The sequence below is a fragment of the Oryctolagus cuniculus genome, chromosome 13, assembly GCF_964237555.1.
Source record: "Oryctolagus cuniculus chromosome 13, mOryCun1.1, whole genome shotgun sequence".
Classification (NCBI taxonomy): Eukaryota; Metazoa; Chordata; class Mammalia; order Lagomorpha; family Leporidae; genus Oryctolagus; species Oryctolagus cuniculus.
Genome location: NC_091444.1, coordinates 77,332,125 through 77,354,640, shown reverse-complemented (window position 1 = coordinate 77,354,640; position 22,516 = coordinate 77,332,125). Strand labels below are relative to the sequence as shown.

Here is a 22,516-nt window from a genome sequence, read left to right as displayed (position 1 = left end):
GAAGGTGCTGCATATATTTTGCAGTTCTATGATACTCTCACAGCTGTAAGATCCACATACAATAGGTATGACAGTAGTGACATTTCTGACATTAGTGGCTTATGCATACATAGGTTGGAATGGATGCAGTAACAAAAACTGGAGTCAAAGTTTTTGGCTTTTTGAAATTAGGCAGCAACAACAAAAATTAAACAAATAAAACCATATACAGCAAGCCCTAACAATCACTCTCCTTCCCAGAACCTGTGTATCTTTTTTGTCTATCAGGTCAGTCTATGAGAATTTAATACAAGCGAAGGGCCCTGGCCTAGTCTCACATCCAAAATTTAAAAGTCTTCTGGTTAGCATGCCTCTCCAACTCTTTTAAGCAGTCAGAGTCCTTTCCAACACCTTCTTCCATGTAGTCTACCATTCAGACGCCGGCAACGTGCTAAGTCCAGTGGGATCCAAAGGAGTGCGAGATGTGGTTCCTACCCTGAGAAACTCAGTGTGGAGCGGACATCCAAAGGGCCAAGGCGTCTGCACTCCCATTAGTCCTTTCTCCTTCCTTATTTTCCAGCTGCAATGCCAGACAAGAAAGCACTCTTACTTTTGGCATTTGCTGTAAGTACAAACTGCACCAGGCTCACTGCCCAAACTCATCAACTCGGTTCTTCCTTCCTCAGGCACATAACTCTGCTTTCCAACCTGCCTCCTGTGTGGAAGGCGAATTTCATCAAAGCTCATCCAATAACAATGACTGGAAAAGCACTGGAAGAGTTGAGTGAGTATAGATTGCTAAGCAAATAAAAGAAAGAGTGATGTTCCCTCTCCCCCAGCAACAAGAAGTCAGTCTTCCCCAAAATTTCCAAGCATTCAAATCACATCAACCATGTGTAGTGAGTAACTGAGAGCATTTTATGTTTACTCATTCAGTTTGATAAAATCAACTTACCAAGAAGTTATTTGATCCAAAGCAAGTTAGCTGAAATGATGATTTGATTGGAAATGAATAACCCCAGAAACGTTTTTAGACATAAAGGGGTTTCTCCTCAACTTTTTTTGCTCTATGTAGCTCATTTTCTTTCTTTCTTTATTTTGACAGGCAGAGTGGACAGTTAGAGAGAGAGACAGAGAGAAAGGTCTTCCTTCCGTTGGTTCACCCCCTACTGGCTGCTATGGCCGGTGCGCTGATCCGAAGGCAGGAGCCAAGTACTTATCCTGGTCTCCCATGGGGTGCAGGGCCCAAGGACTTGGGCCATCCTCCACTGTACTCCTGGACCACAGCAGAAAGCTGGCCTGGAACAGGAGCGATCCGGACAGGATCCGGCGCCCCAACCGGGACTAGAACCCGGTGTGCCGGTGCCGCAGGTGGAGAATTAGCCTAGTGAGCTGCAGTGCCGGCCCATATGTAGCTCATTTTCATCCAGTTATTCCTACTTTGTGCTGCTCAGAACTTCAAACCTATTGAGACACTCTAAATATCCAACACTTGTGAGATCACTGAAATCTAGCCACAGTTCCAACAATAAAGAATCATAATGATTACAGAATGTATATAGGATATGCACAAATGTTATATGTAGTGGCGTACAGAACACTGTCTTGTTCAATTTGCAAAATGTATAAACTTATGAAAATGTTACCAGAGAGGTAATTAGAAAAGTCTCTAAAATTCTAGAGCTTTATGGTTATTTCTTTGTAGTCTTCCTTACTTTTCCTTTTATAAAAAATTGAAATTTTGACTGAAAACTAAGAAAAGCCAAAAACTTCATATATACACACACAGAACCAATACATAATATCTTCCTATTGGCTGGTGCCGCGGCTCACTCCTGCGGCGCCGGCACCCCGGGTTCTAGTCTCGGTCAGGGCGCTGGATTCTGTCCCGGTTGCCCCTCTTCCAGTCCAGCTCTCTGCTGTGGCCAAGGAGTGCAGTGGAGGATGGCCCAAGTGCTTGGGCCCTGCACCGCATGGGAGACCAGGATAAGCACCTGGCTCCTGGCTTCGGATCAGCGCGATGCGCCAGCCGCAGCGCTCCAGCTGTGGTGGCCATTGGAGGGTGAACCAATGGCAAAAAGGAAGACCTTTCTCTCTGTCTCTCTGTCTCTCTGTCTCTCTCTCACTATCCACTATGCCTGTCAAAAAAAAAAAAAAATCTTCCTATTCTGTGACAAATACTTCTAGATCTTCTAATAAAAATCAGGTCAGGGGTGAGTGTCTGGTGTCGTGGTTATGACACCACTTGGGATGTCCACACCAGATACTGCAGTGCCTGGCCTTGAGTCCTGGCTCTACTCCCAATTGTACCTTCCGACAAATGTGTACCCTAGAGGCAGCAGGTGACAGCTCAAGTACCTGCGTTGCTGCAACTAAGTGGGACAACTGGATTGAGTTCTTGGCATCCAGCTTCGGCCTGGCCCATTCCTGGATGTTGTGGGCATTTGGGGAATGAATCAGCAGATAGAAGATTTCTCTCTCTCCCTTTCAAATAAACACAAAATTTAAAGACACTGAATCATACAATGCAAACTATGTGAAAGCAACTCCCTTTTTTTAATACGGTCTTCAATGTTGAACATTTAGGTTTATTGCAACAAATCTCCTATTTTGTACATTTAGAGTTCTACCACTTTGTTGCTATCAGAGCAACACAATAGTGGTAATAACTACATATGATGGATTTGAAACAAAAACCAAAGCCTCTCAGAGTTCTGAAAAACAGTTTCAAAAAAAAAATGATTGTGCAAACATTCCCAAGTGCGCTAATACCCGATGCAACAAAACCAAACCCAAACAAAGGATCATGATATTCACTACGGACAAATTACGGTCTTCTCTGGGAGTTTTTGACCAAATTGCCTGCAGATTTATCCTTGAGAACTTAATGCTTTTCAATGCTACTACTGTTTCAATTTCCAACCTTTTATTGCAAATGTACAGAAACACAATTGGTTTTCGTGTATTGATGCCTTGCATCCTGCAACTAACCCATACACACATAGACAAGTGATGTTCAAATGGTGTAAAAACAAGTCATATGGATAATCTCTTAAAAACAAATGCGGGGCTAGCATTGTGGCATAGTGGGAAAGCCGCTGCCTGCCATATAAGCGTCCCACAAGGGCGCTGGTTGAGTCCCTGCCGCTCTAATTCCAATCCAACTCCCTGCTAAAGCACCTGGAAAAGCAGTGGAAAACAGCCCAAGTACTTGGGCCCTTGCACCCACATGTGAGACCTGGATGAAGCTCCTGGCTCCTCAGTAGGGCCTGAACGATTTCTGGTTGTTGGCAGTCATTTGGGGAGTGAACCACCATGTCCCTATTGGAACGAGGAAAATTAAAAAGACTCACCACCAAGTGTTGCTGAGGCTATAGAGGACCTGGAACTCTCCACCGCCACTGGCGGAAACGTAAAATACTACAACCACTTTGGAAAATGGCTTAGCAGTTACTTAAAAGGTGAAACACATACCAAACCATATGACCCAGCAACTTCTCTCCTAGCTGTTTTCTACCCAAGAGAAAGGAAAACAGATGCACACATAAAAACCTATATGCATGTGACTGCCCACAATAGCCCCAAGTGTCTGTTGACACGCATAGGGGTAAATGGTGGGATAGCCATGCAACAGAACACTACTCGGGGCCAGCACTGTGGCGCAACGGGTCGAAGCCCCAGCCTGCAGCGCCGGCGTCCCATATCCCATATGGGCACCAGTTCAGGGCCTGGCATCTCCACTTTCCATCCAGCTCCATGCTGATGTGCTTGGGAAGGCAGCAGAGGATGGCCAAAGTGCTTGGGCTCCTGCACCCATGTGAGAGACCCAGAAGAAGCTCCTGGCTCCAGACTTCGGATCAGCACAGCTCCAGCCATTGCGGCCATTTGGGGAGTGAACCAGCAGATGGAAGACACCTCTCTCTGTCTCTCCCTCTCTCTGTCTGTAACTCTGCATCTCAAACAAATAAATACAATCTTTATTTTAAAAAAGTAGAGTACTGCTCAGCCTTAGAAATCAACTATTGATGAATTCTCAGAATGATTACCACAAGGGAGAGAAGCCAAACAAGAAAGACTCCACACTGTATTAAAATTCTAGGAAGCACAACAAATCAATATTGACAGAAAACTGGTAAGTCCTTGCCTGGGGACAGGGTGGGGTGGGAGGCAGGGATTATGCAAAGCTTTAGGAAACTTTTGGTCATAAAGAATGCATTTGCTCCCTTGATTGCAGTGACAACAGATCTTAACACAGCTGCAAGGTTTTTGCAAGGTCAAAGAGCAAGGCTGTATGTGGTTGATTATCTACAGAGGTCTTTCTGCAGTGTCTCTTGATTACTTTAAGTTTTGCTGGGTTCTGACCACAGTTGCATTTCACTTTCACATTGTGTTAAGAGTTGCCCTGCCCCAGGCTGTTACTTGCAAGGGAGACACTGGCTGGCCAGCTGGGAGGAAATGACCAGATCACCAAGGAAACTCAGCTTTGGATGGGGGAAGGCACCAAGAGCTCACAGTCCTGTAAACATGAAACTTTACGCGCACTCCAGTGCTAAGACATCAGACCAAGCCAGGCAGCAGCAAGTGGGGAGGTGGGACAGCTCTGGCCAGACTGGCTAACCGTATTTGCAACTTGCTTAAAACAAATACACACAAATCATGGAGTTACCAACTGTCGTGGTTGGTCTTCAATGGGTCCGTGATGCCAAACTCATATGCACATTTTCTAAGTTAGCATGCATTCCTGTACTTTTCTGGGTAAAGAGTTCATAGCTTTCATGAGACCCTGAGGGAGCTCCGGCAAGGATCCAGGAATCCAGTTAGACCGATCTTTCGTCCCCCTCCAACTAGCTGCACTCGCCCCCCCCCCCCCCCCGCCCAAAAATTTTTTTCCAAGTCACTCATTCATTGTTCCTGCTGAGATTAGATCTACCTGCCCGAGGTTTTGATTACTCGGAGCAATCACCAGCTTCCTTTCGTCCTCACTTCTCTGCGAGTGCAGCCTCCAGGCTGTCACCACCATCCCCGCGCTGCCTCCCGCTTTCCTGCTTTGCTCACTCAAGAACTGGGAGTTATTCCCGGGTCCTACCTGTCCTTCCAGCTGCCCACCCATATCACGTATCTGTGCCTGACAGACTCCAGAAGTTATTTTCCCTGGACCCTTTCGGGGAACCGCGTGCCGTGCAACTCCCACCCAGCTGTCCAGGTGGGACGGGCGCCCGGCGCGCACTCAAGCGCCTCCCCATACGCCGCCCCCTTGGCCATACAAAACCATTTTCTTCCTTTGACCTTGGAACCCAAGCCTGACCGCTCAGCTCCGTTTGGTGGATGACCTAGGAGCCGCGAGAGCCGGGAGCAGTCGGGGGCGCGCTTAGCGGCCCCTTGGCGCGCCTGGCCTCACCTGAGCCTTCTGCTGGACGCCGCGTCCCTTCCCCGTGTGCCGGCGCTCACCGAGTTCCTCCCGGGACTCCCTCCGGGTCTGACCCAGGGCCATGGGACCCCTGGTGCCGTCCGGCTCTGTGCTTGGGACCCCTCCCGCGGCTCCGCCCTGGCGCACTGTTCCTTACCCAGTGTCACCGCTGGCGGGAGCAGCAGCGCAAGGAAGGCGTGGGCCGAGAAGGAGCGGAGCCGTCTCCGGGCCATGGCAGCAGGCTAGACAGTGCCCCTCCGGGACGACAAGGGCCAGCGGCGCGTACGATGCCCAGGCCCAAGCGAGGTGGAGAGTGCAACTCCGGGACCGGCCGCCCGGCCAGATGCATTCGCTTTCGCTTTTGCTTTGGCCCCTGGAGGGCCGAGGAGAGGTGCTAAACAGTGACAGATCCATGACTCAGCATCCCCACCCCTGTTCTGAAGAAGCCCCAGCAGCCCGTCGTGACCCTTGCCGCCGCCACCCCTGTGCCCGGGGTGCCGCCGGCCCTGCGCTGCGGGAACCCGCAGACCTCACCTGCACAAGCCTGGGCTCCTCCTCTCCGGGAGGCTCCTTGTCCCTGGAATCCCCGTAGGTCAATTCGGTCTTTTGTGCCCACTGCAGCAGGCACGGGCAACGTCGTGGGCGAGCAAACTCTCCAGGACACGCCACTGCTGGGCGTCCACGCCTTTGTCCGGTCCCACTGGCTGGTCACCTCCACTTCGCCAACTCTGCTCCAGTAGCTTCTGTGGCTCTGAGCTCGCTGTCAGTGGGTGACCGCGGAGGGGGGAGCCCCATCGCGCTCAGCGTTGCCACCTGCCCCGTGAGCGCTGCCGTGGCGACTGGAGTGCAGCCTCAGCCACTTCCTCAACTCCTAAGGTGGCGGCAACTGGCGCCTGCTGCAGCCCTGGCCAGCCACTTCGCCTTATTCCAGCTGCTTCCTTCCTGGACGGGAGAAAAAAAAAGGCAATTATTTAAAGGGTTGCGGAGGGAGCAGAGAAAAGAAGAGGAACTGACAGTTATTCACTGCTGTGCCTCCTTTCTTTTCCCTGGACGAATTCTTCCAGCCTACCCTCCTCTTTGCAGGTGGGGCTTTTTCTTTCTTGGGATCGCAAGTCAATCCTGTGGTTAGAGAGAGCCAGGTCCATAAGGAGAAAGCTCTGGGTGCAGTCGGAAATTTCCAGGGAGAGCGAGACAAGTGGAATTAGGCAAGACACACAGCCCTGGGCTTCAGTCCCACACTTCTTATCTACAATCTCCCAGCATCCCTGGGAGGCTTTCTGTGACATAATGCTGCTCAGTGGGAATTCTCCTTGAAGAGATTTTAGTGGTCTGTGAAAGTAAGTGACTGGGGCCATGTCCTGGCACAGCTGGTGCAGCAGCCCCCTGGGACATGAGCCTAAGTTCCAGTCCCAGCTGCTCCACTTCCGTTCCAGCTCCTTGCTAATGCGCCTGGGAAAGCAGGTGAAGAATTCTGCCTTCCCACGAAATAAAATAAATCTAATTTTAAAAACATCCTGCCGGTGCCACGGCTCACTAGGCTAATCCTCCACCTGCAGCGCCGGCATCCCGGGTTCTAGTCCCAGTTGGGGCACTGGATTCTGTCCCGGTTGCTCCTCTTCCAGTCCTGCTCTCTGCTGTAGCCCGGGAAGGCAGTGGAGGATGGCCCAAGTCCTTGGGTCCTGCACCCGCATGGGAGACCAGGAGAAACACCTGGCTCCTGGCTTCGGATCGGCTGCAGCGCACCAGCCGTGATGGCCATTTGGGGGATGAACCAACGGAAAAGGAAGACCTTCCTCTCTGTCTCTCACTCTCACTGTCGAACTCTGCCTGTCAAAAAAAAAAAAAAAATCCTTAGAATTGCAAAAAACTAATTGGGCAAAAAACCACTAACTTATTACATGTCAACACTACCACCACCACCACATACATACCAGGAAAAGAAAACGTGAAGACTTTTCCTATGTCTACTCCTCTTTCCCTAAAAAGTCTAAAATAGACACGATAAATACAGAAGATTCTCAGTAAAGGAGCTCAGAGGGTTGGAAATAACACACATTCCCTACCTCTAAATACAGATGTCTTTTATTATGAACATTTTCCACAGATAGTGAAGCCACTGCCTGCAGGGCTGGCATCCCATATGGGCACTTGTTCCTGTCCCAGCTGCTCCACTTCCAATGCAGCTCTCTGCTAATGGCCTGGGAAAGCAGCTAAAGATGCCCAAGTGGTTGGGCCCCTGCACTGTGGGAGACAGGAAGAAGCTCCTGACTCTTGGCCTTGGATGGGCCCAGCTCCAGCTGATGCGGCTGTTTGGGGACTGAGCTTTCAGGTGGAAGATCTCGCTCTGTGTGTGTGTGTCTTCCTCTGTCTCTGTAACTCTGCCTTTCAAGTAAAGAAATAAATACTTTTAACAATTTTCCCATGTGTTGCTAGAAGCATTTTTAGATTTTATTCCTCTTTCCTAATTTGTAGATTGTTGAATTTTATTTAAGATTTTATCTAGTTAGTTGAAAGAGTTTGAGAGAGAGAGAGAGAGAGAGAGAGAAAGAGAGAGAGAAATCTTCCATCTGCTGATTCACTCCCCAAATGGCTACAACGGCAGGGGCTGGGCCAGGCTGAAGCCAGGAGCCAGGAGCTTCTTCTGGGTCTCCAACATGGATGCAGGGGCCCAAGCACTTGGGCCATCTTCCACTGTTTTTCTCAGGCCCCTAGCAGGGAGCTGGATCAGAAGTGGAGCAGCCAGCACTAAAACCAACACTCATAGGGGATGCAGGCAACATCTTTACCCGCTATGCCACAGTGCCAGTCCCAGGCAGTAGTTTTAGAGGCCACAAAATCTAAGATCAGAGGGTTAATATGTCATAAGGGCTCTCTTGCTAAGTCATCCCGTGGCAGAATATAGAAGGGTAAGTGTCTACCGGGCAGGGGTGAAGGGACCGAATGCATCCTTTATCAAGAACTCTGTAGTGATGTTCTGAGTCCATTCCTGATGGCAGATAACTCATAACCTAATCACTTCTTAAAGGTACTACCTGCTAATACTGTTGTATTGGGGATTAAGTTTCCAACACATGAGCTGTTGAACTATTTACCTGCTATGCCATAACAGAGGTCCCGACGTCTGTTTTCAAGCTTTGAAAGTCATTCATGTCCAGAATGCAGTAAAATGAATACTGTAACACTATGCTAGTCAGAAGGTATTGTAACAATACATGGCATCGTGGGTAAAGCCGCTGCCTGCAGTGCTGGCACAGCATAAGGGCATTGGTTGGTGTCCTGGCTGCTCCACTTCTGACCAGCTCCATGCTAATGGCCTAGGAAAAGCAGCAGAGAATGGTCCAGGTGTCTGAGCCCCTGCCACCCACATGGGAGACCTGAAGAAACTGTTGGCTCCTGGCTTCAGCCGGGCCCAGCCCTGGCTGTTGTGGCCAGCTGGGGAGTAAGCCAGCAGATGGAAGATCCTCCCTCTCTGTCTCTACCCCTCTCTCTGTAACTGTCACTTTCAAAATCAATAATAATAAATAAAACTTTTAAGAAGAAAGAAAATTTGATACATTTAAATGAACTCTTTTTTAAAATAATTGCTCCGTAATTGGCACAGATGGTATAATTCAAATTTACATTTTTATTTAACAGGCTCTAAGAGATTATGTCATAGCTTTTTTTTTTTTTTTTTTTTTTTTTGACAGGCAGAGTTAGAGAAAGAGAGACAGAGAGAAAGGTCCTCCCTCCGTTGGTTCACCCCTCAAATGGCCACTATGGCCAGCGCTGCGGCCTGCGCTGCACAGATCTGAAGCCAGGAGCCAGGCGCCTCCCCCTGGTCTCCCATGTGGGCGCAGGGCCCAAGCACCTGGGCCATCCTCCACTGCCCTGGAAGAGGAGCAACTGGAATAGAATCCGGCTCCCCAACCGGGACTAGAACCTGGGGTGCTGGTGCCGCAGGTGGAGGATTAGCCAAGTGAGCTGCGGCACCGGCCCATAGCTTTGACTGGGGCTATACAGGGATCAGTATGAAGTTTTACAAAATTACATTCAGCAACAGAAACATGTTCTGCTAATTATTACTTCATAAAATTAAAGACTGCGGTTTGAATAAATGAGAGAGAAAGCCATCTAGAAAATAAACAAGCCACAGGGAAGGCATCTGTCCATGACAATAGAATTGTGCTTTCCAGTTCTGAAAGATCTTGCCACGGGGCCAGCGCCGTGGCTCACTTGATTAATCCTCCACCTGTGGTACTGGCATCCCATGTGGGCGCCGGGTTCTAGTCCTGGTTGCTCCTCTTCCAGGCCAGCTCTCTGCTGTGGCCCGGGAGGGCACTGGAGAATGGTCCAAGTGCTTGGGCCCCTGCATCCACATGGGAGACCAGGAGGAGGCGCCTGGCTCCTGGCTTCAGATCTGCACAGCTCCGGCCATGGCAGCCATTTGGGAAGTGAACCAATGGAGGGAAGACCTTTCTCTCTGTCCCTCTCTCTCTCACTGTCTATAACTCTACCTGTCAAATAAAAAAAAAAATCTTGACACAGGGCTGGCACTGTGGCATAGCAGATAAAGCCACCACCTATGATGCTGACATTCCATGTGGGTGCCGGTTCATGTCCCGTATGTTCAACTTCTAATGCAGCTCCCTGCTAATGGCCTGGGAAGAGCAGCAGAAGATGGTCCAAGTGCTTGCGCCCCTGCTACCCACATGGAAAACCTGGAAGAAGCTTCTGGCTCCTGGCTCCTGTCTTCAGCCTGGCACAGTACTAGAAGTTGTAGGCATATAAGGAGTGAACCAGCAAATGGAAGATTCTCTCTCTCTCTATGTCTCTGTCTCTGTCTCTCTCTCTTTCTCTGACTTTCAAATAAATAAATAATTTTAATTGAGTAGAATCATACTATGAGATCATTCCAAGGGAGAGGGAGAGGGGAGAGGGGAGATTGTGAGAGGGGAGAGGGAGAATAATATTCACTGATTCACTCCCCAAAATGTCTATAATGACCACTTGGACCAAAGCCAGGTCTCCCATGTGGGGCCAGGAACCCAACTGCATGGCCCATCACTTATGCTTCCCAGAATCTGCATTAAACAAGAATGCTGGAGTCAGGAGGTGAGTGTTGAATCCAGATGCTTCCATGTGGGACACGTGCATCTTAACCACTTGGTCACGCACCGCTCTCCTCCCCCACCCCCCATGAGGTTTTTGAGGTTGATCTTTTGTGATACACATGGGGTAGGTCTTCAATTCTCTCAGGTGACAGCACTCTGCTACACTGAGCTATTGTCTATGCTATTTTCTACCATAACCCCTAAAAGTTTCAGGCAATGTCCAATATCGTTCTACAGTTTCACCTCATTGAATTATTTTCAGGGTTTTAGCAGGAAACTGAAATGGAGTGAATCAAAATGTTGATTTAGAATGTTCCTTATTGACCTTTTTTTTAAAAAAATGCCTTTCTTGCAAAGCATTTTCTTGGAGACAATTCAGACTGTTAACTGGGTTACTTCTTCTGTTCCCTGCTACCTGGTCTCTTCTTTTGCCAGGACCATACTGTTTCAGTTAGTGCAGCTTTATAATATTTACCTGTCTTACAGGGATAGTCCCCATAAATTTTCTCTAATCAAAACTCCTTTGCTATTCTTGTTTGTTGTTTGCGTCCCAATGAATTTTCAAATTCTTATGTCAGATTTGTTTCCATCCCTTAAAAAAGAGAGAGAGAAAGAGATGCAAAACCTTGCGTTGTGTTCAGATGGAAATTACATTCAATCTCATTTACATTCAGTGGAGACAGTTTTCTTGGGGTTATACTGATATAGCTCAAACATATCTTTTAACTTTTTCAAAGATTTATTCTTTATGTATTTATTTTAAAGGCAGAGTAACAGAAAGAGACAGAGACAGAGACAGAACCATTTGCTGGTTCATACGCCCACATGCCTGCAATAGCCAGGGGTGGGTGATGTGAAAATCAGGAGCCTGGAACTCCATCTTGATCTCTCAAGTGGATGACAGGAACCCAAGTGCTTGAACCATCATCCACTGCCTCCCGGGTGCATTAGCAGGAAGCTGGATCAGACACATAGAGTTGCTAGGACTCAAATCAGCACTCTAATATGGTATGTGTGTATGTGTGTGTCCCAAGCAGTGGCTTAACACAGTGTGTCACAACACTTGTCCCCAGTGGTGTCTTTTTTAATGAAACTTTTTATTTTGGGATAATTCGCATGTTGTTCTAAGAAAGAATGCAGAGAGATCCTTTATGCCCAATTCTCTGCCACCACCTATGGTAACATCTTGACTAACTGTAATGTAAGATCACAACCAGGAAACTGACATCAATACAAGCCATAGACATCCATAGTCAAGACGCAGAATGGGCTCCCATGCAATGATCCTGCTTATTACCCTCTCTGCTTTTCCCAAAGCCCTGGAACCCATTCATGTGTCTCTATCTCTACATCATTTTGCCATTTCAAGAATTTTAAACAAGTGGACTCATTCAATATTTATTCTTTAGAGGTCAGCTTTTGACTTAATATAATTCCTTTAGGACTCAGTCAAGTTGTCACATTATTAATGGTTTGTTCTTGTTTAAGAGCAGTATCAATGGGACTTCTTTAAAATATACAAATTTATCCACAGCCCAATACCCCCTTTTATGTATACTTGTATTCATTTCTAGGGATGCCATAGCAAAGTCCCCAATACTGTATGGCTTTAAACATGAGAAAGTTCTCATTTTACAATCTGGAAATCTGAAATCAAGGAGTTGGCAGGACTGTGTTCTCTCTCAGAATTCGTCAATGTCTCTTCTAGTTTCTGTGAGTTCCCAGCAATTCTTGGCCGTCTATATGGAAGTCTTTTCTCTGTGTCTCTTCACATGGTCTTCCCACCACACCAACTCACTCTCCTAAGAAGGACAGCAGTCACATCCTAATGACCTCATTTTAACTTCACTGTTTCTGCAAAAACACTATCTCCAAATAAGGTTACATTGTGAAAGCGTTAGGGCTTCAACATACATTTTGGGTGGCTATCCTTTGATCTAGATCTATAACAATATGATACCTTTATTTATTACTATTTTAAATTTTTATTTTCATTTTATTTGAAATGTAGAGAGACAGAGATCTTCCATCTGCTGGTTCATTCCCAAATGCCTACAATGGTCAAGAATAGGCCAGGTTGAAGCCAGAGCCTAGAACTCCATCTGGGTCTCCCATGTAGGTGGAAGGAACCCAAGTATATAAGCCATCACCTGCTGCCTCCCAAGTTCACATTAGCAGAAAACTTGGTCAGAAGCAGAGGAACTGAGACTCAAACCAGCTACTCTGATATGGGATGTGAATGTCCCACACAGCAACTTAACTGCTGCGTCAAATGCTCTCCCAGTATCTTCATTTTGAGAAGGCTGACTTCCATGTTCTTAGGCCAGAGGAAATGAGCTGGTTTCGGAATAGCTGGCTTCCTTGGGTCAAGTGTGCACAGTTCAGTAGTGATTTGGATGAGAGTTCCTTCTGGGAACTGCACAAGGGCGGGGATCTGCTCAGTAATCATTGCTTGCAGAGAAGAGCTGGAGTAGAGGATGAGGCTCTGGGGTCAGGAAAGTTGAGGACTGGCATGGGTCTTCAGTCTTTAGCTGTCATTGGTGTATTACAGATAAGGACCCTCAGCACTGGGAAAGAAGGACAGTAAAACGTAAGATTCAAACTGGGCCATCAAAAAAGGGGAAGGAGGGAGATCCAGGCTAATTTGCTGTTTTTATTTATTTATTTGCTTTACAGTCTTAAAATCTTAAATGGAAATATAGTTCATTTGATAATTATCCATTTTGAAGTGAACAACTCAGTGGTTTTTTGTGTATTCATGATATTGTGAAACAGTCACCACTACTTCCAAAATAATTTCATCACCCTGAAAAAAAAAAAACCCAGTGCCTATTAATAATCACTCCCAGGGCCAGTACTGTGGTGCAGGGGGTTACAACCCTGGCCTGAGGCACCGGCATCCCATATGGGTGCTGATTCTATTCCCAGCTGCTCCTCTTCTGATCCAGCTCTCTTCTATGGCCTGGGAAAGCAGTAGAAGATGGCCTAAGCCCTTGGGCCCCTGCACCCACGTAGGAGACCCAGAAGAATCTCCTGGCTCCTGGCTTCAGATCCTGCAGCTCCGGCCATTACAGCCATCTGGGGAGTGAACCAGTGGATGGAAGACCTCTCTCTCTCTCTCTCTCTCTCTCTCTCTACCTCACTCTGTAACCCTGTCTTTCAAATAAAAAAAATAAATCTTTTAAAAAAAAATCACTGCCAATCTCCCTTCCTGCTTGCCCCTGGGAACCTTTGACCTACTTTGTGTCTCCATGAATTTGCTTATTCTGAACATTTTATATAAATAGAATCCTATAATACGTCCTTTTATATTTGGCTCCTTTCATTCAACAGAATGTTTGCAAGGTTTTTCTATGCTGTACAATTCAGGACTTCATTCCATTTCATTAGTGACTAAAATTCCATTAAATGAGTATTTCACAATTTGTTTATTTATTCACCAGTAGAAGGATATTTGGGTAGTTTCCATTTTTTTGGCAAATACGAGCAAGGCTTCTATGAACATTCATGTACAAACTTTTGTTTGAACACACATTTCAGTTTTGTTGGGTATTTATCTAGGAGCATAATTGATGGTTCATAAGGTCATTCTAAAATTCTGGAAACACCAGTACCCCATATCAGAGCACAGAGAACCAGTTCAAGCCCCAGCTATGCTGCTTCTGATCCAGTTTCCTGCTAATGCACTTGGGAAGGCAACAAAAAATGGCCTAAGGACTTGGGTCCCTGCCTCCCATGTGGGACCAGGATGGATTTCCTGGCTCCTGGATTCAACCTGGCCCAGACCATTTATGGAGTTAACCAGTGGATGGTAGACACTCTCTCTCTCTTCTCTCTCTCTCTCTCTCTCTCCCTCTCTCTCTCTCCCTCTCTCTCTCCCTTCCTCTGCCTTTCAAAGACAGAAAGAAATAAGACTTAAAAAAGATTTTCAAAAGCTGGCAGAAAGATTCTGGAAACTGCAAAGAAGCTGGGCACAGTTGTTTCTCAGTGTGGGTGTGGGTGGAGAAAGGGGCAGTGCATTACTGATGCTTATGTTGTCATAGCATACCGATCTAGGAGCTAAAGCAAAATTGAGCCTCTAGGGATCTGTGTAAAGGGATGTGGCTGCTTAGACCAGTCAACTCTTCATCACTGTAAGTAAAACACCTGAGTGATGCTACCTATGAAGGAAGGTTTATTGTGTCTTACAGTTTTGGAGATTCATAGTCCAAGAGTGGGCAGTCCATTGGTCTGGCACCTAGTGTGGGTGGTAATGGCACCTGTAAGAGAGAGCATCACATGAGGAGTTAGAAAGCAGAAACATGGACAGTACACTCATCCTTCCCTGTCCATGTGGTTTCTCTTTACAAAGCCACCATGTTTCGAGCATAGGGCAGTCCAGCCCAATCCAATGACTTCCTAAAGGCCCTGCCTCTTCAGGCACTACACTTGGATGAAATCTCAACCTTTAGTCCATTAAGCATTAACATAACACTTTGGAGACCAAGGCTTTAATACATGGGCCATTGGTTGAACATCTAAGTTAATATCCAAACTATAGCACTGCTTGCTGTTAATCTAGGGCCCCCAAAGCAGTAAAATGAGATGGAAGGAATGAAAGAAAAGGAATCTATGAATGGGGGGAGGGGTAAGGGGATGTTTAAGAGGAGAAAAACATGTTCAATGTGAAGAAAGGAATTGTTTTTCAATACTCAAGAATAAAAAACATCACATTTCCTTATTTTTGTAAACCACATCAGATATGGATCTGAGCTTCCATTGGCCAAGGTGAACAAAGAGCTGACTTCTTTACTCCTCCAACTAAGCCCCACTTCACTGCTCCCATGGCAAAAGATTCTCTTCCCACCACAGGCCCCATATCAGGACCCGGGACCTAGGCAAAACAGAGAGTGGCCTCTGGCCTGTGTTGTCTTGGTCACTACTGAGGTTGCCCAGATCCACCTACTCCCCTCTGGATTCCCCCAACTCAAAATGCTTTTGCATTTCTGGTTATTCCCACAGACAATGCAAGCAGATTCTCTCAATTCTCTCAAAGTGTCAGGCTTCCTCCACAAAGTCCTAAGTAGGTCAGCCTCCTTGGCACCTTCCTTGCACTCAAATAAACAAACACCTAAAAATAAATAAGCAGTGAATTGCATCCCTGGAGTGATGAAACCATAGACTCTAGAATACAAAAATTACTCCAGTTTCTCCTGCACTGAATTTTTGGTAGCAAAACTTCCCAAGAGCCTAATCCATTTCTTGATAGCTCATTCATATTACGTGAATGAAGAGCTTTATAACCACAATTTAATACCTTTCTGTAATTGGAAAATATAAAGCTGTGAGCTAGGCATTGAACTTTCAATATTTGAACATGTCAGAGTAGTGTGGGGTTAACAAGTATCGAAAGCTCCCTTGTTTTTTGAACTCAAAACAGTTTTGGAATTTTCCTTTTTAATTGGCATTGAAAGCCCATTCTCTCCAGTTCTGTGTTTTATTGGCTGGAAGTCCGCTCCTGGCACTTGTGTATACTGAGAGGACAACAAGGAAGAGAAGAAATGTGGATAAAACATCAGCGTGACACAATGCTCTCAGTCTTCCATGTCTGCAAGAACAGCTGAATGATATTCACCTCTCACCTGTCAGAGCTGTTTCTTTGTCACTTGCTATTTCTATAATAGTCTGTGTCCCTCATACAGGAGCCCTGTGAATATCTGCCTTTAAGGATGAACTATTTCGGGTAAAAATTAGGAGGTAGAAAGGTTTTCAAATATATGAATTTGTTTATATACAGGCAGCCTCCCATTTCCATGGCTGTGTGTTGTGGATTCAATCAACTACAGATCAAAAAATATTTGGGGGAAAAAACACGTTGTTGGAGCCAGCATTGTGGTGGAGTGAGTAAATAAAGGAGCTCAGAGGGTTGGAAGTAATAAGGTGATTGTTAGGATTAAATAAGTTAATAAAAGAATTTTGAATAGTGCTTAATGTGATAAACTCTCAATAAATGCTAGATACAAAATACACAATAGATAATATATTGTCCTCTGAAAACTAACTAAAATGATTGCAGGGAAAGTTGTCAACTAAAAAAGTTAAGTTAGAGATTGAGAAAGTGTTGAGAGAAATATTTTCTTTGACACTAAGCCAGAGCCATTTGTTGTGGCAGGATGCCAGCATATGGAGAAGATGGATAAGAGGCCCCATGAGCAGAACACAGAAACTCCACCCTGAACGAGAGTTACAATAGCTGAAACAATGTTCTAGGCCTCTTGGTATGACTTCTGCAACAAAGTTACACCCAACCCAGATAACATAAAGCAAACTGCCCCATGTCGAAGTTGTCTCTCATACTTTCCTACTTCGCAATTCCACCGTGAGCCTGCCCTGCTTCTCTTATCTACAAAACAGTGCAGCGTGGCCTGCCATCCATGGAGTTCTTCTTTCATCTCACAAAAGATTATCTTTTCTCTCCCAACATTAACTCCTTCCTCTATGTTCCTTATTTTTTTTTTTTCCTGGTAAGGAGAACTTCGGAGAGGAGAAAAATATTTAAAGAATCTCCTGCTTTCAATGTTGTTTTTTGATTCATCTCAAAATAATTTCAAGGTAAAACTAAAGAATGAAGTAACAGAGCCATAGTGTTTTAAAACGTAAACTCAATACATATTCAGGAATCATGAACCTAAATGCCTTTTGGGCTGACCTACAGGTCAGTGGACATGAGCTAAGAGGACATGGGCTTCAAGAACCTATAGAAAATGTGGGAGCAATGGGGCTCAGTACTACTAGATTTTTTTCTTTCTTTTTTTATTATTTGGGTGGCAAAGGGGCATCCCATCTGCTAGTGTACTCCCCAGATGCCTACAACAGCTGGAGCTGGATCCTGCCAAAGTCAGGAGCCAGGAACTCAACCCCAGTCTTCTACATGGATGGTAGGGACTCAAGTATTTGTACCATCATCTGCTGCCTTCTGTGATTTGTATCAACAGGAAACAGGAATCAGAAACCAGTGCTGGGTATTAAACCAGGCACTCTCATATGGGACATGGTGTTCTAGCTGATGCCTCAATCACTAGGTCAAATATGTGCCCAGAGTTTTCATTTTTAAAGAGCTCTGGGAAATAAAGATCCTTGCTTGAAATATCCCAGTTTATAAATAGTGATTACAGTTTGCCCTCTGTACCTGTGAGTTCTGAATCCATGGATTCAACCAACTGCATATTGAAAACATTCAGGAAAAAAAATACCATGCCTGCACTAAACATATACACACTTCCTTTCTTGTCATTCCCTAAACAACACAGTATGAGTATAATATCTGTTTATATAACATTCACATTGTATGAGCTGTCATTAAGTAATCCAAAGGTGACTTAAGGTATTTTGGAGGATGTGCATAGATTACTAGCATTGCTATATCACTTTACAAAAGGAACTTGATTTCCCCGGATTTTGGACCTCACAGAGTCCTGGAACCAATCTCTCATGTATACTGAGGGACAATTATATTGTTTTAGAAGAGAAAATTAAAGCACCCATGCAGCCATACTAGTCTGCCAATCAATAGATTTTCACTATCTAATATACTCTATTTTTAATCCAGACAGCTATTAGAACTGTTTCTATTGTCTTACTACATTAGAATTCAGAAATATTTAATTGACTTGAATGAATTTGGTTCATGAATTTTAAAATCTTGGCTCTATGCCGAATCACAGTAGGTGGTCCATGACCTACCAAAACACTTTACAGAAAGTTTTTGCATACCTGAACTTTTCTACAGAGAGGACTCACAGGATGCATTGGCTATTTCAAAATGGTCCTCAGAGGGCCAGTGCTGTGGCACAGCGGGTTAAAGCCCTGGCCTGAAGCGCCAGCATCCCATATGGGTGCTTGTTCTAGTCCCGGCTGCTCCACTTCCAATCCAGCTCTCTGCTATGGCCTGGGAAAGCAGTAGAAGATGGCCCAAGTCCTTGGGCCCCTTCACCTATGTGGGAGCCCCAGAGGAAGCTCCTGGTTCCTGGCTTTGGATCGGCTCAGCTCTGGCATTGCGGCCATCTAGGGAACGATCCAGCAGATGGAAGATCTCTCTCTGTCTCTACCTCTCTCTGTAACTCTGTCTTTCAAATAAATAAAGTAAATCTTTAAAAAAAAAAAAAAAAAAAAAAAAAAAGATCCTGGGCTGATCCAAAGCCAGAAGCCAGAAACTCAATCCAGGGCTCCCAAAAGGGTGACAGGAACCCAAACTCTCTGAGTCATCACTGTTGCCTCCCAGGGTCTGCATTAGCAAGAAGTTGGAGCCAGCTATCAAACTCAGGAACTCCACTATGAGACATGAGTGTCTTAACCCCTGCACTAACCTCTAGGCTAAATGCCTACCCCCATGAATAGTTGCAGAAGGCACCCTTAGAGTGGAAACAAGATGGAAAGATGATTACTCTCTGTTGTCAAACCAGCCTGGACTGTCTCCCTTGGAACATCTTAAATATAAAGGAGTGTCTTAGTCTGTTTTGTGTTGTGCTAACAAAATATTCAAGTGTGGATACTTTATAAAGAAAAGAAGTGTATTTGGCCGGCACCGCGGCTCACTAGGCTAATCCTCCGCCTTGCGGCGCCAGCACACCAGGTTCTAGTCCAGGTCGGGGCGCCGGATTCTGTCCCGGTTGCCCCTCTTCCAGGCCAGCTCTCTGCTGTGGCCCAGGAGTGCAGTGGAGGATGGCCCAAGTCCTTGGGCCCTGCACCCCATGGCAGACCAGGAGAAGCACCTGGCTGCTGCCATCAGATCAGCGCGGTGCCCCGGCCGTGGCAGCCACTGGAGGGTGAACCAACGGCAAAGGAAGACCTTTCTCTCTGTCTCTCTCTCTCACTGTCCACTCTGCCTGTCAAAATAAATAAATAAATAAATAAATAAAATAAAGTAAAAAATAAAAAAAGAAGTGTATTTGTTTCACAATCCTGGTGCTAGAAAGTCCAGATGGCATGGTGCTGACGTCTGCCAAAGGCCTCCTTGGCTGTGTCACAACACGACAGAGAAGCAGAAAGGGAAATGGCTGTATGCAAGCACGTGTAGTGCCTTCATTTTATAACAACTCACTCTCACAAGAACCAACTGAGTCCTAGAAGAACTACATGAATTCCTACAGTCCTGTATAAGAGTTCTGTTTGATTCACATTCTTTGTTTAGCGCAGTGGTATCTTACTGTGTTTTTACTTTGCCTTTCTCTGATGCTGAGCACATTTTCATGTTCATCATCAATTTCATTTGTCTAGCCAAGGTGGTTTTTTTTTTTTAACTAAAAAAGTCGGCTTGTTTTTTCTTTATAAATTTTGGATACAAGTCCTTTGCCACATACATCCATGGCAAATATTTTCTTCCAGTCTCTGCCTTGACTATTTAAATTTTTGATGAGTAGGAGTTTTTAACCTTAATGAAGTCATATTTATCAATATTTTCTTTCATGATTCATAGTTTATGCATTCTTTGAGTTGCAAAGATAGTTGCCTATGCTTTCTATATATTGCATCTCTCATTTTGTATATCTTTGTATTATATGAAGTAAGGTAGAGGTTCTTTCATTTCCATATGATTTTTTTTTTTGACAGGCAGAGTGGACAGTGAGAGAGAGAGAGACAGAGAGAAAGGTCTTCCTTTTCCATTGGTTCAACCCCCGATGGCCGCTGCGGCCGGCGCACTGCACTGATCCGAAGCCAGGAGCCAGGTGCTTATACTGGTCTCCCATGCGGGTGCAGGGCCCAAGGAATTAGGCCATCTCCACTGCCTTCCCAGGCCACAGCAGAGATCTGGACTGGAAGAGGGGCAACCGGGACAGAATCTGGCACCTCAACCAGGACTAGAACCCGGTGTGCCGGCGCCACAGGCAGAGGATTAGCCTATTGAGCTGCGGTGCCGGCCCCAAATGGTTATCTAGTGCCAGCCTCATGAAATATTAAAATATTTCCCTTTCCTTTTAGGATCCTTGTTAAAAACTACGTGGCTGGGGTCGGTGCTATGGCGCAGTGTGTTAAAACCCTGGCCTGAAGCGCCGGCATCCCATACGGGCTCTGGTTCTAGTCCCAGCTGCTCTTCTTCCAATCCAGCTCTCTGCAATGGCCTGGGAAAGCAGAGTAGAGGATGGCCCAAGTCCTTGGGCCCCTGCACCCACGTGGGAGACCTGGAGGAAGCTCCTGGCTCCTGCCTTCAGATCGGTGCAGCTCCAGCTGTTGTGGCCACCTGGGGAGTGAACCAGCAGATGGAAGATCTCTCTCTGTCTCTACCTCTCTCTGTAACTCTTTCAAGTAAATAAAATAAATCTTAAAAATCTATGTGGTTGTGTTTATGAGTTTATTTTTTGTTTTCTGTACAATTCTATTCATCTGTGTCCCCATCTTTCCACAGGATGACATTACCAATGTTAGAGCAGAGTTGGAGTAAGTCTTGAAATCAGGTGGGGTAAGTCCTCCACATTTGTTGTTCTTTTCAAGTTGACTTTAGATATCTTAGCCCAGTTTCCTTACAGTATTAAAAATAATCTTGTCCATTTTAGAAAAAAAAAAAGCCTGTGCTATTGATCTGGATTGCATTAAATCTTTAGGTCAGTTTGGGAAGAATTGATATTTTAATAATATTGAATCTTCCAATCTGTGAACATTGTATATCTCCTGACTTATCTAGATATTCTTTAATTCTGTCAGCAATATTTTACATTTTCTTGGGCAATTGTATTGTGCATCTTTTGCTAAATTTGCCCCAAGGTAAATTCAGTACCATTGTTGATAGTAGTAGGATAATCCGTTTCATCTTTCTCAGCTTCTAGGGGTTGTGTGTGCTCCATGGGCTGATGGTCCTCTCCCTTCATCTCCAAAGCAAGCAGCATTGCATCTCTGACCATTCCTCCATAGTCACAGCCAGAGGTTCCAGGCTCCTCAACATTAGCAGGAGTGCCACCTCCCAGGTAGCAGTGGTGGCTCTAACCACAATTGTAGCAGCAAGTGTGTGCTCATGGGATCTGGAAAACACTTTTTGCAACAGAAATCATTGGTGAGTAGGACTTCCTATAATACCTGCTCTGTGTATAATCCCACTTTTGCTCTTCTAAAACTTTTAGAGTCAATTTCCTGTATTAAATCTTCTGTTGGAATACAAAGAGAAGTTTCTATTTTCTTGGCTGGATACTGACTAAAACATGTTTATTAGACTAGGCATATTTCTCTGCTTTACTAGATCTAACCATTCCCACAAATATTCAGACATGGCTTGAGGCCTGGACCTCCAGAACAGATTCCTTGTTCCTTTATGCTGTGTTGAAACTTGTAATATCTTCTTCCATCGGCATACTTCATTGAGATCATTTTAATATACTGGACAAGTTCTACATACACTGAACCTCAAAAGAGCAGGAAGGCTCTTGCTGTCAGTTCTTTGCTTAGAAAGCTCCTTTGGAAACTTACTTGTGGTCACCTTAGAAACAATGCAATTTAAAAGATATTAGGGGGTCGGCACTGTGGCATAGTGGGTAAAGCCACTACCTGCAGTGCCGACATCCCGTATGGGCGCTGGTTTGAGTCCTGGCTGCTCTGCTTCCAATCCAGCTCTCTGCTATGGCCTAGGAAAGCAGTGGAAGATGGCCCAAGTGCTTGAGCCCCTACACCTGCATGGGACACCCGGAAGAAGCTCCTAGCTCCCAGCTTCAGATTGGCACAGCTCCTGCCATTGTGGCCATCGGGGAGTGGACCAGTAGATAGATGACCTCTCTGCTCTGCTTCTGCCTCTCTGTAACCATGATTTTCAAATAAATAAATAACTCTTTTTTAAAAAGTAAATAAATAAAAGATATTAGAAGGATACCATTATGATTTGGACATTAGTTTGAATATCTCCAAAGGCTCATGTGTGCTGAAGGCTTGGTCCCCAGAGTGTTATGTTAATGGATAACAGATTAATGTCAATGGTTGGTGGATTAAGGGTACAGATTTGATGCAGCTATGGTAGCTGGGAGGTGAGCCTAGTGAGAGATCCTTAGGTCATTGAGGGCATACCTTTGCAAAGTAGTTC

The 22,516-nt window shown here is 45.5% G+C and overlaps 1 protein-coding gene and 2 long non-coding RNA genes across 4 annotated transcripts in view; 2 read left to right on the top strand and 1 right to left on the bottom strand.

Moving 5' to 3' along the window:
- IL15RA (interleukin 15 receptor subunit alpha) overlaps positions 1-5,888 on the bottom strand; it is a 46,653-nt gene extending 40,765 nt beyond the window's left edge. Inside the window, exon 1 of one of the 2 annotated variants that reach the window (XM_070055789.1) lies at positions 5,544-5,888. In XM_070055789.1, coding sequence (XP_069911890.1) covers positions 5,544-5,619 — 76 coding nt within the window. In that variant the 5' untranslated portion in view covers positions 5,620-5,888. The remainder of the gene's footprint in view (positions 1-5,543) is intronic. The other variant, XM_070055788.1, reaches the window with a different exon arrangement.
- On the top strand, positions 632-3,969 carry LOC138845012 (uncharacterized). Its single transcript, XR_011381588.1, has 2 exons — positions 632-763; positions 3,732-3,969. It is a non-coding gene; the product is annotated as an uncharacterized lncRNA (long non-coding RNA).
- Positions 5,889-21,271: 15,383 nt separating the features above from the next.
- On the top strand, positions 21,272-22,308 carry LOC127487865 (uncharacterized). The gene is made up of 2 exons (XR_011381589.1): positions 21,272-21,502; positions 22,054-22,308. It is a non-coding gene; the product is annotated as an uncharacterized lncRNA (long non-coding RNA).
- Positions 22,309-22,516: the final 208 nt, after the last annotated feature.